Source organism: Suncus etruscus, chromosome 11 (genome assembly GCF_024139225.1).
Source record: "Suncus etruscus isolate mSunEtr1 chromosome 11, mSunEtr1.pri.cur, whole genome shotgun sequence".
NCBI lineage: Eukaryota > Metazoa > Chordata > Mammalia > Eulipotyphla > Soricidae > Suncus > Suncus etruscus.
In genome coordinates, this window is record NC_064858.1 from 78,138,494 (window position 1) to 78,155,644 (window position 17,151).

The 17,151-nt window shown below is 39.3% G+C and overlaps 1 protein-coding gene across 1 annotated transcript in view; it reads left to right on the forward strand.

The window, feature by feature from the left end:
• The window catches only part of SCN8A (sodium voltage-gated channel alpha subunit 8), a 179,728-nt gene that overhangs the window by 45,981 nt on the left and 116,596 nt on the right, over positions 1–17,151 (forward strand). The window contains exon 6 of the mRNA XM_049783640.1: positions 15,826–16,047. Coding sequence (XP_049639597.1) covers positions 15,826–16,047 — 222 coding nt within the window. The remainder of the gene's footprint in view (positions 1–15,825; positions 16,048–17,151) is intronic.

The window sequence follows — 17,151 nt, forward strand, 5'->3', positions numbered from 1 at the left end:
CAGAGCAATAATACAGCAGGTAGGGTATTTGCCTTGCATGTGGCCAACTTGGGTTCAATTTCTAGCATCCCATATGGTCCCCTGAGCCCACCAGGAGTAATTCCTGAGTGTAGAGCCAAAAGTAACACCTCTGAGTACTACTGGGTGTGGCCCAAAACTAAAACAAACAAACAAAAAAAAAACCAAGACAAAACAAAACAAAAGGTTACACCCTTCTTTAAGTTGTTCTTTCTTCCCACCCTGACCTTGGTTTTTGGCCCACAATTTACTGTGCTTGAGGCTATCTCCTGACTCTATACCCAGAGATCACTCCATGTGGTGCTTAGGAATACCACTGATTGAACTCTGGTTGGCCACTGCAAAGCAAATATGCCTCTTCTTTGTATATCTTGCAATTATCACAAATCACACACATTTAGTTTTGGTGCTCATGAATATTTAGGTATCACACACTTGGTTGAAATCTTGGATTCTTTCATTGTTTTGTATTTGTGTTACCTTTCTCTTTACCTACAGTATTGAAAAAGAAGCAGGAGAAATGGTGGCTCCTTCTCCTTCCTGTCCCAGAATTCACAGAAACGGTTTTTTTCTTTAAATATATATATATTATGAATATGGCAGTTGCTGCTGTGAAGTGAAAGGAGGCATGTGTTTAAGACCTTATCAGACTTGTGTCTTTTCAATGTACTGGGTAGTAGTTCAGTTGCTTTTTTCCATATGACTCTTGGAAAAAACAGTTAACATGGTGTTCTTAAGTTGAGAAAAACTGGACATTCATAGGATTCCACTGACCTGCCTTTTAGAGCCAATTTATCTTTGTTTAGGAATTGAAATATAAATCTTGTTCTGATCATATAGATCTGTGGCTCAAAGCCACTCTGAAATTACTCTAGGTCTGAAGAACTTCACAACCTGCCATTATGCAGAGTGAATCTGCCACCTGAAGGTTGACTTGAGGTGATTTTACCTCCAGGGACTGGTCTGAACCCGACAGACTTCAGAAATTGGAATTGTTCTTTACCCCATGTGAGAACTGCTTATAACTGTTCTGAAGGCCTGTTCCACTGTTAATTTAGTAGGAGAATTTGCTCAGGTTGTTTTAAACCAAAGAGATTTCTCAACCTGAGTGAATCACAGACTTGGAAATACAGACTTACTCCAAAGCTCCAAAGCAAAATCCATTATCAGGGCATTGATTTTGATCTCAACAGGCCTGGCTGATTTCTCTAGACTTAGCACATTTAAAGGCTTTATTCATTTGTTCAAGAAATTGCTGGCTGTTCTAAAAGTTGTTAGGTTCAGAGGTCCCTTTGGACAGAGTGGAGTAGAATTCTGGGGCAGTAGTTTTACATGCTTCTTAAATTTTCTGACATGCCTAGCTAGCTTCCTCTCTGGTAGCTGGTGACCTTTTTTGTACATCAGGTCCGATAGTCTTTTCTAGGGTTTTTTTGGTTTTGTTTGTTTATTTGTTTATTGTTTTTTGGGGGCCACATCCGGTGACACTCGGGTTACTCCTGGCTATGTACTCAGAAATCGCTCCTGGCTTGGGGGACCATATGAAACGCTGGGGGATCGAACCGTTGTCCATTAGGTCAGCCGCGTGCAAGGCAAATGTCCTACCACTATGCAACTGCTCCAGCCCCTGTCTTTTCTAGTTTTGTGGTAAATGTATTAGCTGCTTCTACTCAGATATATCCCAATTCTGATATACGGTGATGTTGAGTCAATAGAAGAAACAAGATCATTTCTTTGGTGTCTTAGTCTCCATTTTTGCATGTGTGACAGTAAGAATTATAACAGTATCTTCTTCCCTTTATTTGTTATTATTTATTTAGCTCTGCAGGAATTCAGTCATTGGGCATTGGACCCAGGGCCTCAAATATAGCTTTGCCTCTGAGCTATAGTCCCAGTCTTCTTGCTTTTATTGATCTATGTCTATAATAATAGGAACACTTTTGATTGGTTATATTTGGCAGTCACAGATAGCAAGACTACAGAGTTTGAGCTTAAGCATTACTGGTGATGAGGTGACAAAGTTACACAAGAGTTAAAGAATGCATCTTGTATGTCTGAAGCTTTGTGTTTGATCTGCATTATCACATTTCTCCTTAGCATCTCTGAATCTTACCCCTGTCCTCATCACTGCCAAATATAGCCTCCATAAACACAAAAATGGTAACTGCAGCCATAAAAGAAAAAATACACTGATGATGAATATAATCTCCATAAATTGCCATTGATGTCTGAAAATGTGAATATTCAGAAGAAAGGAAGAAATATTGGTTATGGCTAGTATATAATACAATACCATTTACATTAATATTGTTTTCAGTTTTGTACCTGTTTTGGGCCATACACAGTGTTTCTCAAGTGTTATTCCTGGTTCTGAATAAGGATGTTGTGCATCAAACCCAGATTGTCTGTTCAAGACAAATACCTACCAGTTCTGCTATCAATCATATTAGCCATCAAACCATTCCTTTCATTTTCTGCTAGCAATCAAATAAAAATCTAGGAGAGTATACTTTTTTTTAGATGATCATAGTTAATGCTATTTCATGTTGTGTGTGTGTGTGTGGTGCGCTCGCGCACGTGCATGCGTGCGTGCGTGCCAGGGCCACACCTCGAAATGCTCAGAGGTTTTCTCCTGGCTTTGCATTCAGGAATCACTCCTGATGCAGCTCAAGGACCATAGGGAATGCCAAGGTCCAAACCCTGTTCAGTAGTGTGCAAGACAAGAACCTTCTGGAATATACTGTATCTCCAGCCCAGATTATTCTTGCTTAATTAAGATTTGGTTTTCTGAGCCCCTTAAAGTACAAGCAGCTGAATTTTCAACTTCAGTTTTTACTTTAAACTTCTTTTATTTTATTTTTGTTTTTGTTTGGGGGGCATACCCAGCAGTGTTCAGAGTTTACTCCTGGTTCTGTGCTCAGGGGACCATATGGGATGCTAGAGATCAAACCCGGGTCAGCTGCTTGCAAGGCAAACACCCTACCCACTATGTTATCACCCTGTATACAAGGCAAACACCCTACCACTCTGCCATCTCTCCAGTGCTTCATTTCTCTCTCTTTTATTTTTTTTTTCTGTTTTGCTTTTTGGACCATACCTGGTGACACTCAAGGGTTACTCCTGGCTATGCGCTCAGAAATCGCTCCTGGCTTGGGGGACCATATAGGACTCTGGGGGATCGAACCACAGTCTGTCCTAGGTTAACGCGTGTAAGGCAAAGTCCTACCGCTTGTGCCACTCCTCCGGCCCCCTTCTCTTTTTGATGTGTTTTTCTTTTCTTTATCTCTTAGAGAACAGCCACCTTTATTTATTTTTTTATGTCTTCTAATATAAAGACAAAATGTAGCTATCATTTAGCTCCCAAAGTTACTATTCATGGTGTTTTTTAACTTATTGAATCACCATGAATTATGAATTTATTATTGAATTTCAGAGATACAGTGTTTGAGCACTAATTCTACTCACTATTGTCCACTTCCCTCCAGAGACCAATGCCCTGAGTTTCCTTCCATTCATCCAGCTTCTGTCTCGAGCAGGCACTTTTTACTTTTAATTTTTTCCTTTTGGGCACTGTGGTTTGCAGTACTGTCATTGAGAGGATATCATATATCACATTACTTGCTTTCAGCAACACATTCTCTTCAGGATGATCACTTCCCTTTATCATTGTAGTGGAGGCCACCTTCCCTGACCTTTACCCCATCCCTTTCCCCCACAGTGACAAGATTCCTACTAAAGACCAGTGTTCCTGCCTTTTGTTTCTATTGTCTTTTGGGCATTAGTTACTCCCTACTATGTTTCTTTAGATCCCACAAATGAGTGTAATCATTTTGTGTCTGACACTCTCCCTCTAACTCATTTCACTCAGCATGATACTCTCCATATTCTTCTGTGTGTTAGCAAGCTTTATGACTTCATCTTCTAATGGCCACATAGTATTTAATTGTGTATCTACACAACACCTTCTTTATCTAGTCATCTGTTTGTAAGATCTGGGTTGTTTCCAGATTTTGGCTCTTGTGGATAGTCTTTCATTGAACCTAAGAATGCAGATGTTTTTGTTTTTTTTTTTTATGCATTGTGCTTTTGATACCTTAGTATACATTCCTAGGAGTAAGTTATCTGGGTTGTATGGAAGCTCAATTTGTAGCTTTTGAGGAATATCCATATAGTCTTCTCAAAAGGCTGGACCAGTCAGCAATCCCACTAGCTGCAAATGAGTCACTTTCCCCCCTGACTTCGTGCTAGCACTGGATTTTGTTCTTTATGATGAGGTGATAACTCAATATTGTTTTGATTTGCACTTCCCTGTTAGTAATTATAGGGCATTTTTTATGGCTTTTGATCATTTGTATTTCTTCTTTGAGGAAGTTTCTGATAATCTCTTTGACCCATTTTTTATGGGGTGAGATTTTTTTTCTTGTATAGTTCTGTCAGTGCTATACATAGCTTGGATATTAACCCTTTATCATATGAGTGGTAGGCAAATAACCTCTCATAGTCTGTGGGCTTTGTAGTCTGTTCTTCACTTCCTTTGAGCTGAGAAGCTTCTTAATTTAATGTAGTTCCATTTTTGCTTCTATTTGGTTGAACAGTGGCATTTCATACTTGTAGATGCCTTTAGTTTTAATGTCTGAAGAGGTTTGGGTTCGGGCCACACCCATTTGATGCTCAGGGGTTACTCCTGGCTAAGCACTCAGAAATTGCCCCTAGCTTGGGGGGACCATATGGGACACGGGGGATCGAACCAAGGTCCTTCCTTGGCTAGCATTTGCTAGGCAGACACCGTACCTCTAGCACCACCTCGCCGGCCCCCTGAAGAGTTTTGCTTATATTTTCTTCTAGGTATGTACTTTATGGGCTCAGTTCTGATATTGAGATAGATATTTAATTTATTTTTATTTGACTTTTGTGTATAGCATTAGAAAAAGGTCTTTTTTTCATATAATTGATTAATTTTTCCAGAACCATTTGTTGAAGACTTTTCTTGGTCCACTTCATATTTTTTTTTACTCCTTTATTGGAGATTAACTAATGAGATGCTTGAGAATCTGTCTCTGGATTTTTTATTTTATTCATTGATATGAGGGGCTGTCTTTATTCCATGCTACTTTAATTGCTACTGCTTTGTAGTACAGTTTAAAGTTGTACGGTTGTACTACAATTTTAGTACAGTTTGAAGTTGGTGAAAGTGATGCCTCCTATCTTCTTTTCCCAAGAATTGCTTTGATTATTTAAGGTGGAGAGAATTTATTGTTCCATATGAATTTCAGGAGTTTCTGATCTATTTCTTTGAGAAAAGTCATGGATGTCCACATAGGGACTACATTGAATCTGTATAATGCTTTGGGGAGTATTCCCATTTTGATGATATTAATTCTCCCAGCCCATGAGCAGGGGATCTATTTCCATTTTCTCTGATTCTCTTATTTCTTGAAGCAGTGTTTTGTGTTTTCTTTTTCTTTCTATATTTTTAGTTAAGTTGATTCCTAGGTACTCGATCTTTTGAGGCACCAATGTGAACTGATTGCATTTTTAATATCTCTCTTCTCTTGATCTACTTGAATATAGTAAAGCCATGGACCTCCACATGTTAATTTTGTAACCTTCCCCTCTTACTATACAAGCCTATTGTTTCTTGGAGCTTTTTAGTAGAATCTTTAGGATTTTCTAAATATAGTCTTAGATCATCCACAAATAGTGGGAGCTCGACTTCTCCCTTTCCTATGTAGATGACCTTGATTTCTTTTTCTTTTTCTATAGTAAGTAGTTTTTAGTACGATATTGCATATTAGTGGTTAGAATGGGCAACCTTGTCTTTGCCTGACTGATTTTAGAGGGAAGGCTTTTATTTTTTCCACATTGACTATAATGTTTGCCATAGAATTGTGGTAAATGGCATTGACTATATTAAGGAAAGTTCCTTCGATTACTATTTTGTGGAGAGTTATTTTCTCATGAAAAGGTTCTGGATCTTGTCAAATGCTTTCTTGCATATATTGATATGAACATACTATTTTTTCTTGTGTTGTCTCATTCTCAATTCCTAAAGGAAAGAATCTGGGTTTATTTTAGATGCCCACCCTAACATCTACAGCATACCAAGAGGTCTCCCTAGATAAGTGAGTCTGTTGGCAGTCAACTCTTGTTAGAAGGGTTATTTATTTCATGGTTGAGCTCATGACTCAATAGTTTTCTAATATGTTCAGTAGATAGTTTCCAGCTAATGAAATCAGAAGAGATTTATGCTAGAATTGTGGGTTTTAAAGTTTTATTTATATCACAAATGCTTTGATTGACTATTTTACAGTATATAGTCTTGATAAAACATTGCAGCTCTTTTCTCAGTTGATTTAAAATAGAAATAAGGGGCTGGAGAGATAGAACAGCGGTAAGGCATTTGCCTTAAATGCAGAAGGACGGTGGTTCAAATCCCAGCATCCCATATGGTCCCCTGAGCCTGCCAGGAGCGATTTCTGAGCATAGAGCCAGGAGTAACCCCTGAGCACTGCCAGGTGTGACCCAAAAACCAAAAAAAAAAAAATAGAAATAATAAAGGCGTTGAAACATTATCTTCTGAACCAAGCTGAGCTATTTGTAATCACTGAACATGATGGGTACAGACTAGAATCAAGAGATCAGCATGCCTAGGGCCTGGCTTACTTGTACAGCAAGGAAGATACTTACCTTGTATGCAACAGATATGGGTTTTATTCCCAGAACCCCATATGGTCCTCTGAGCAGGAGTTATCTATGAATGCAGAGCCAGAAATAATTCGTGACCACTACCAGGATAAAAGCGGCGGCCCATCAGCCAGCCTGCTTTCCTGTGAGCTTTCCTGGGAGTCTGCCTTCCCGTGAGCCTTCTGTGGAGGTGAGTCGACACGCCCAGAAAGGGAGGAGCCACTGAACTTCACTGGATCTCAGATGCCAGCACCCTTCTGCCTCTCTACTCTGCTGTCCTGCATTTTCGGCCTGATTTCACCCTTGGTGCGGCTCATCAGCCAGCCTGCCTTCCTGTGAACTTTCCGGGGAGTCTGCCTTCCCGTGAGCCTTCCTTGGAGGTGAGCTGACACGCCCAGAAAGGGAGGAGCCACCGAACTCTGCTGGATCTCAGATGCCAGCACCCTTCTGCCTCTCTACTCTGCTGTCCTGCATTTTCGGCCTGATTTCACCCTTGGTGCGGCCCATCAGCCAGCCTGCTTTCCTGTGAGCTTTCCGGGGAGTCTGCCTTCCCGTGAGCCTTCCGTGGAGGTGAGTCGACACGCCCAGAAAGGGAGGAGCCACTGAACTTCGCTGGATCTCAGATGCCAGCACCCTTCTGCCTCTCTACTCTGCTGTCCTGCATTTTTGGCTTGATTTCATCCTGGGTGCGGCCCATCTGCCAGCCTGCCTTCCTGTGAGCCTTCCGTGGAGGTGAGTCGACACGCCCAGAAAGGGAGAAGCCAGAGGAGCACGGTTGCTCCGCTCCCCTTCGCGACGGTGCACAGCATTTAGCCAATGAATACAATCACAACACGTAGAAAAACACGCAGTACTAGTGTGACAATGGGGAAACAACATGGGCCAGTGCCAGACATAGAGAATGAAGATGGCAACTCTGATGACTTGAACATGATCAACCACCTAGTCAGTCTCTCAGATAAGGAGTTTAGAGTTGCAATATGGAACATGTTCAAAGAACTCAAACAAAGTATAGAAGAGAAAACTAAAAAGAATCAGGAGAATATGAAGATAGAAATGAGAAAACTCCAAACGGAAATTTCAGATCAAATAACAGGTCTGAGAAACTCAGTAGATGAATTGAAGAAAAACATGTTTGAGATTTCCCACAGGTTAACAGCAGCTGAGGATAGAATCAGTACACTGGAAGATGAGATACATAACAATTACATACAGCAGAAGAAATTGGAAAAAAGCCTCAAAGCAAATGATCAAACAATGGAAAAATTACTCAAAGAATGGGAACAGATGAAAATAGAAGTCTATGATAAGCTCAACAGAAACAACTTAAGAATCATTGGAGTCCCAGAGACTCAGGAAGAAAATCTCCAGGAAGAATCAACAGTCAAGAACATCATTAAAGAGAAACTACCAGAGATAATGAATACATGTGATCAAATCCTGCATGCCCGAAGAGTGCCAACTAAAAGAGACCCCAGAAAAAACACCCCAAGACACATCCTAGTCACAATGACGAATCCCATAGATAGAGACAGAATTCTGAAAGCAGCAAGATCGAAAAGAGAAATTACATTTAAGGGAACATCTTTGAGATTTACTGCAGACCTGTCACCAGAAACACTCAAGGCCAGAAGGCAGTGGTGGGACATAGTGACAAAACTCAATGAAATAAATGCTTCGCCTAGAATACTGCACCCAGCAAAACTCACTTTTAGGTTTGAAGGAACAATACATAGTTTCACAGACAAACAACAGCTCAAAAACTTCACAGACTCAAAACCATTCTTAAAAGAAAAACTGAACGGCATACTTTAAGACAAGGCTTACCAACAGACACACCAAACTTTAATATAAAGATGGCACTAACTCCCAGGACAATTCTTTCTCTCAATGTCAATGGACTAAATGCACCAGTTAAGAGACACAGAGTGGCTAAATGGATCAAAAAACTCAATCCAACCTTCTGCTGCCTACAAGAAACGCATCTGAATAGTCAGAACAAACATAGACTCAAAATAAAAGGCTGGAGGAAAATCATCCAAGCAAACAACACCCAAAAAAAAGCAGGAGTGGCCATATTAATATCAGATGATGCAAACTTTATACTTAGGAAAGTAGTAAGGGACAAAGATGGACATTTTGTATTAATCAAGGGATATGTACAGCAGGAAGAAATCACCCTCCTAAACATATATGCACCGAATGAGGGGCCAGCAAAATATTTAATACAACTGTTGACAAATCTGAAAAATAATATCAATAACAACACAATAATTGTGGGAGACCTCAACACGGCATTGTCAACACTAGACAGGTCAACCAGACTGAAACCCAACAAGAATATACTAGACCTGAGGAGAGAAATGGAAGTAAGAGGCCTAGTAGATATATACAGGACACTCCACCCCCAGAGGCCTGGATACACATTTTTCTCTAATGTACATGGGACATTCTCTAGGATAGACTACATGTTAGCACACAAAACATATCTCCATAATATCAAGAGGATAGAAATTTTGCAGGCTGCCTTTGCTGACCACAAAGCCCTGAAATTATATATAAACTACAAAGGGACACAGAAGAAAAATTTTAACACCTGGAAGTTAAATAGCCTCATACTGAATAATCAGTGGGTCCGAGATGAAATCAAAGAGGAAATCAAAACCTTCCTGAAAACAAATGACAATGGAGAAACAATTTATCAGAACCTATGGGACACAGCAAAAGCAGTACTGAGAGGAAAATTTATAGCTTTGCAAGCACACATCAGGAAAGAAGAAGGGGCATACCTGAATAGCTTAATGACGCAGCTCATAGAATTAGAAAGTGCTCAACAAAAGGATCCAAAAATAGGGAGGCAGAAGGAAATAACAAAGCTGAGAGCAGAAATCAATGAAGTGGAAACCAGAAAAACCATCCAAAAGATCAACGAAAGCAGAAGTTGGTTCTTTGAAAAAATAAACAAGATTGATAGACCACTGGCAAAACTAACAAAGAAAGAAAGAGAGAGAAACTTGATAACTCGTATTAGGAATGAAAAAGCAGAGATCACTACTGATATGGTAGAGATTCAAAGGGTAATCAGAAACTACTTTGAGAAACTCTATGCCACTAAAAATGAAAACCTGGCAGAAATGGATAAATTTTTGGAATCTTATAATCTTCCACGATTGAATGAAGAGGATGTAGCATATCTAAACACACCCATTACTATTGAGGAAATTAAGAAAGTAATCAAATGTCTGCCCAAAAACAAAAGCCCAGGCCCAGATGGATTTACTAATGAATTCTTTCAAACCTTTCAAGAGGAACTACTACCAATCCTGGCAAGACTCTTTCATGAAATTGAAAAAACAGGAAAACTTCCAAATAGCTTTTATGAAGCCAACATTACCTTGATACCTAAACCAGACAGAGATGCTACGAAAAAAGAAAATTACAGACCAATATCGCTGATGAATGCAGATGCAAAGATCTTCAACAAAATCCTGGCAAATAGGATTCAATGCCTCATTAAGAAGATCATCCACTACGATCAAGTAGGTTTCATTCCAGGAATGCAAGGCTGGTTTAACATCCGTAAATCTATCAACATAATACACAACATCAACAGCAAGAAAAATAAAAATCACATGATCATATCAATCGACGCAGAGAAAGCATTTGACAAGGTCCAACACCCATTTTTGATCAAAACTCTCAGCAAGATGGGAATGGAGGGAACCTTTCTCAATATAGTTAAGGCCATCTACCACAAGCCAGAGGCAAATATTGTCCTCAATGGAGAAAAACTGAAAGCCTTTCCTCTAAATTCTGGCACAAGACAAGGCTGTCCTCTCTCACCACTCCTATTCAACATAGCACTGGAAGTACTCGCTATAGCGATTAGGCAAGAAAAGGATATCAAGGGAATCCAGATAGGAAAGGAAGAAGTCAAGCTCTCACTGTTTGCAGATGACATGATACTCTACTTAGAAAACCCCAAAGACTCTATCAAAAAGCTTCTAGAAACAATAGACTCATATAGCAAGGTGGCAGGCTACAAAATTAACACACAAAAATCAATGGCCTTCCTATACACCAATACTAATAAGGAAGAAATGGACATTAAGAAAACAACTCCATTCACTATAGTGTCACACAAACTCAAATATCTTGGAATCAACTTGACTAAAAATGTGAAGGACCTATACAAGGAAAACTATAAAACTCTGCTCCAAGAAATAAGAGAGGACACGCGGAAATGGAAGCATATACCCTGCTCATGGATTGGCAGGATTAACATCATTAAAATGGCAATACTCCCCAAAGCACTGTACAGATTTAATGCGATCCCCCTAAAGATACCCATGACATTCTTCAAAGAAGTGGACCAGGCACTTTTGAAATTTATTTGGAACAATAAACACCCTCGAATAGCTAAAGCAATCATTGGGAAAAAGAATATGGGAGGAATTACTTTCCCCAACTTTAAACTTTACTACAAAGCAATAGTTATCAAAACAGCATAGTATTGGAATAAAGACAGGCCCTCAGATCAGTGGAATAAGCTTGAATACTCAGAGAATGTTCCCCAGACATACAATCATCTAATTTTTGATAAAGGAGCAAAAAATCCTAAATGGAACAAAGAAAGCCTCTTCAACAAGTGGTGTTGGCAAAACTGGGTAGCCACTTGCAAAAAATTGAACTTAGACCCCCAGCTAACATCATGTACCAAGGTAAAATCCAAATGGATTAAAGACCTCGATATCAGCCCCAAAACCATAAGATATATAGAACAATACGTAGGTAAAACACTCCAGGACATTGAGGCTAAAGGCATCTTCAAGGAAGAAACTGCACTCTCCAAGCAAGTGAAAGCAGAAATTAACAGATGGGAATATATTAAGCTGAGAAGCTTCTGCACCTCAAAGGAAATTGTGCCCAAGATACAAGAGCCACCCACTGAGTGGGAGAAACTATTCACCCAATACCCATCAGATAAGGGGCTAATCTCCAAAATATACAAGGCACTGACAGAACTTTACAAGAAAAAAACATCTAATCCCATCAAAAAATGGGGAGAAGAAATGAACAGACACTTTGACAAAGAAGAAATACAAATGGCCAAAAGACACATGAAAAAGTGCTCCACATCACTAATCATCAGGGAGATGCAAATCAAAACAACGATGAGATACCACCTCACACCACAGAGAATGGCACACATCACAAAGAATGAGAATAAACAGTGTTGGCGGGGATGTGGGGAGAAAGGAACTCTTATCCACTGCTGGTGGGAATGCCGTCTAGTTCAACCTTTATGGAAAGCGATATGGAGATTCCTCCAAAAACTGGAAATCGAGCTCCCATACGATCCAGCTATACCACTCCTAGGAATATACCCTAGGAACACAAAAATACAATACAAAAACCCCTTCCTTACACCTATATTCATTGCAGCACTATTTACCATAGCAAGACTCTGGAAACAACCAAGATGCCCTTCAACAGACGAATGGCTAAAGAAACTGTGGTACATATACACAATGGAATATTATGCAGCTGTCAGGAGAGATGAAGTCATGAAATTTTCCTATACATGGATGTACACGGAATCTATTATGCTGAGTGAAATAAGTCAGAGAGAGAGAGAAAAACGCAGAATGGTCTCACACATTTATGGGTTTTAAGAAAAATGAAAGACATTCTTGCAATAATAACTTTCAGACACAAAAGAGAAAAGAGCTGGAAGTTCCAGCTCACCTCAGGAAGCTTATCACAAAGAGTGATGAGTTTAGTTGGATAAATAACTACATTTTGAACTGTCCTAATAATGAGAATGTATGAGGGAAATTGAGAACCTGTTTAGAGTACAGGCGGGGGTCGGGTGGGGAGGAGGGAGACAAAAATAAAAAAAATAAAAAAAAAAAAAGAAACATTATCTTCTGTGCAGATGATGTCTGATAGGTGTTTGTTTGAACCATTCAGCAGAGATCTGTCTAAGATCTTCAGTCCAGGGATGGGGCTGAGAGATAATGCAGCAGATTAGGCACCTGCTTTGCACAAACCTGACTCAAGTTTGATCTGCAGCATCATCTATGGTCCCCCTGAGTCTTCCAGGTGTGATCCCTGAACACTGCCAGGTGTGGCCCAAAAACCAAAATAAACACAAAAGAAGTGTAGGAAAAACCTTTGCAATCATTCTTCAGATCACTTGTAGACCTAATTTTTTCTTACTCACTTTGACTTAGAAACAATAGAACTGTGTAAGTTCAGGAGCTTAGAGTTACATTATTGACTCAATAAAGACCTGCCAAGACCAGCCAGATGTAATGAAGAACCCTTTTGTTTCTCAGCAGTTTACAGAAATAAGTTCCATAACACTGAAACAATGTTTTTACCTTCTTATCTAGCTATGTGGTTTTGATAGAATTTCCAGAGCCTTAAGAATAAAAGGTTGATAGATCTGAAGAATAACAGGGCAAGGTAAATTGCCACCTTGCATAAGGTTGACCCATGCTCAATCACTGGCAACCTGTATGGTCTCCCAAGCTCCTCCAGGAGTGATTTCTGAGTGCAGAGCCAGGAGTAAGCCCTGAGCATTTCTAGGTGTGGCACCAAAACCAAAATAAAATAAAAGATTGAAATTGAAACCACTTAATTCCCTCCCTCCAAATACCCTACTTTTGGGAGGGACACACCAGTCAATTCTCAGGGGTTATTCCTGGTTTTGAGCTCAGGAATCACTCCTGGCAGGGCTTGGAGGACCATATGAGATGCCAGGGATTGAATCTGCGTCTTTCCCACTGTTCTATTGCTCTGTCCCTACTATATCCTATTTTTAAAGATTTCTTGATGAGTTTTCATCTTTTTTTTTTATCACTGCCCTGTACACTCCGACGTTAAGTCATATTCAGTGGGTGAGAGAAATGAAATGTATTCAAAAACCCAGTATGCCATATATGGTGGCCAGGCAAGGACCAGAATTTCTGCCTGGCATTGTTTTCTTTATAGTCTGTGAAAATAAATGGAATCAGGTTACAAATGTCTTGAATTCTTTTAGATCTCTTTCAGGATATATAGGTGAATGGAAAAAATTCTCATTCACTTATTCTTTTATTAAAAATATATGAAGCATCTCATTTGTGCCAAGTTCTATGTGAGGAACAACACCTGTTACTGCTAGGAAATTCTAGTGTTACTCAACCTTGAAAATGCTAGGTTAAGAAGATTTTTGTTTGTATCATCCAGTATATCACTGACCTGTGAATTTAGTTATGCAGTGTCATTATCTGAGTCATATTTCTTTGAGATAGGAAACCTGTGTCTAATATTAATAGCAACAACTGTTTAGTGACAGATACCATATTTGAGTATTTAATGTAATTATCATCAACCTTTCAGTAAGATTGCTATTATGGATATAAAGCTATCCCCTTTTCACAAGGCCAATCTAAGTTTGATCCCCAGTACCCCATGTACCCCTGAGCTCCTGCAGGAATGATCCTGGAGCACAAAGTCACGATTAAGACTGAGGATTCCTAAGTCTAGCCAACTCCCACCCCCTGTCCCCAATAGATACTAAGTTATCTCTTTTTATAGATGAGTAAAAGGAAAATAAAAACAAAACAGAGGTTCATTCTGGCCAAATATTTAAGTTATTTATTAGATATCAGGAGGGACTGTGATAAGTACTTTATGTAAATCATACTTTAAAACCAGCCAACCAACCCTGAAGTTTCAAGAGATTAGATGTATTGTTCAGTCACACAAGTTTAAGTGGTATGACTGGGTTAAAATCATTTATTATCTACTGAGCCTCACACTTCAGGGTTAGAATTGCCTTTTGAATTTGGGTTTGGTATTTGTGAAGTGGATTGGGGATAAGACCCTTTGGGCTTTACTTCTTGGTGCATTGGTGTCCTTGCATTGTTCAGTGCTTTCTTGAGGGATTTGAGTTGTCTCCTATGAAAAACATGCTCAGTATAGTCATATGGGAAGTCATCTATGAAACAAACCATGATTCCATACCATGTTTCTCTGTCTTCTGTCACTCACTATACTCACCCATACAATTAAGAAATCTATTTGCCAGTGACTTGCATTGCACTTCAGTTCAAATGGATCAACCTTTTTATAAAAATTTTTTGTTATGTAGGATTGGGGTAAAGGTGGCTTATAGAGAACAGAAATATATATATGCATATACATATATTTGTATTTATTGATGTGGGGGCTATACTCAGCAGTACTCTTGGCTCTGCCCTCAGGAGTCACCTCTGATGGTGCTCAGGGGACCATATAGAATGCTGGGGATCGAATCCAGTTAGTGTTAGCTCTGTAGTATCTTTCTGACTCCCACACACATGCTCTTAATATTGGCTTTTAAATTTCTCTGTCCCCTTTCCAACTGGGAAAACTTCTCAATCCCCGATTTTATAATTTTCTTATTTAATATTTACTGAGTGTGTTCATGAGCTAGGCAATATGGATACAGCTGTGAACAACACAGATAAAGTAAAACAACATCTCAAACTTTTTCTACTCAACAACCCTTTTCACCAAAAAGTATTTTATATATACCTGTTATAATAGGTAAATAAAACAGTTATATAAATAAAACATTTACTGACAGTAAATTATAAGAATGAGTTTTAAAATTATCCCATATGGGTCACAAGTTTAGGCTCTAGCAACAAGTATATGATATTATTGAAATATTAATAATAGCTGAGAGAGAGAAGCGTGTGAAGTCAGAGAAGGCTTTTTGGAAGAATTGATATTTGAGGCTGGAAGGATAAATTAGGAAGGGAGACGAAGAACTGGAAGGGTTCTTTTTAAGCAGAGGAAACTAAGTGAAGTCCCAGAGGCAGTCAAGAGTTAGTCTCATTTGAGGAACAGAGATGGGAAAGCAATTCCAGGAAAAAAGATATCATGTTAGAGAAGGAACCTTTTTAGTAATGTCAGTTTTGGGGAAATTGGTACTCTGAAGCCTTGTTAGTCCAGAAGCATACTCATACAGAAACCATATTTTGAGAGTCGTAACTGGGGAGGAATAGAATTTCAGTAGCTAAGAGGGAGGCTGAGGGTGGTGGGGAGAGTTATGAGGTGATTCTAATTCTGAGGGTTTTATCTCCGCAGGCCTGAAGACTATTGTGGGGGCCCTAATTCAGTCGGTGAAGAAGCTGTCAGATGTGATGATTCTGACAGTTTTCTGCCTGAGTGTCTTTGCCTTGATCGGGCTGCAGCTCTTCATGGGGAATCTGCGGAACAAGTGTGTGGTGTGGCCTATAAACTTCAATGAGAGCTATCTTGAAAATGGCACCAAAGGCTTTGATTGGGAGGAGTATATCAACAATAAAAGTAGGTAACCCCTTTTCTACAAGAGGAAAAGTATAGTCTGTCTCTAGTTTACATGGTCAGCACCTCTAGGCTGTGAAAATGTAGTTGGGGCCAAGAAGGAAGAATAGTAATTCTGCATGTAGCCTTGTGAAGTTGATCCTTCCCTTCCAGGTAGGATGATAGCAGAAGCTGTCACTTCAGCACTCTCTTCCCTCTCCAGTTTTTCTCCTTTTGTTTTATAAGTTCATTTATTTATTTTAGCTTTTGGGGCCACACTCAACTATGCTCAGAGCTTACTTTGGTCTCTGTGCTCAGGAATCATTCCTGACTGTACTCAGGGAACCATAAAAGGTTCTGGGAATCAAACTCAGATAGGCCACATGTAAGCAAGGCAAGTGCCCTAAACACTCTGTACTATACTATTGCTCCTGCCCCTCTCTCCCTTGAAAACCCCAGCAATTGTAGTTTTCTTATATGTACCCATAAGCTTTTGCTTTGAAAATCAAACTTAGGAACCTGATAAAAATCCTTTGTAGGAATACATTTGGTCAGTTCTCTTAATACTGTGAAAACTTTAGTGATCTATCTGGAATAGATAGGCAGGTAATCGCAGGCATAATTTAATCCTGATATATTCTTTTTTTTTTTTTTTTTGGTTGGCTGTTGTTCTGGGGGCCACATCAAGTGGTGTTCAGGGGTTAAGCCTGGCTCTGCACTTAGCAATTAATCCTGGCAGGCTCAGAATACCATATGGATTGGTGGTGATCTAACCCAGGTCAGCTCCTTGCAAGACTACCCTACCCACTATGCTATTACTCTGGCCCAGGCTCAATCATAATACATTATTAAGAGCTTCATGTTAGCAGACAATGAGTCTTAACTAAACAACATTTAGTGTAAAATAATTGGAGTAAGTTAGCAATAAATATAGCCTTTGGTCACTAAGGAAATAAAGACAGCCAAATCAAAAGAAAATATTGCAAAGATGATTTTTAGGGACATGCACAAGAAACATGGTTCTAAGTTAAAAATTGGACTTGGTAGATAGTGATTGTAAGGATTTCTCATTTTCCTTTGGTCAGAGAAATTATTTGAGTACAATAATTAAGTTTAAAAGGATAAAGC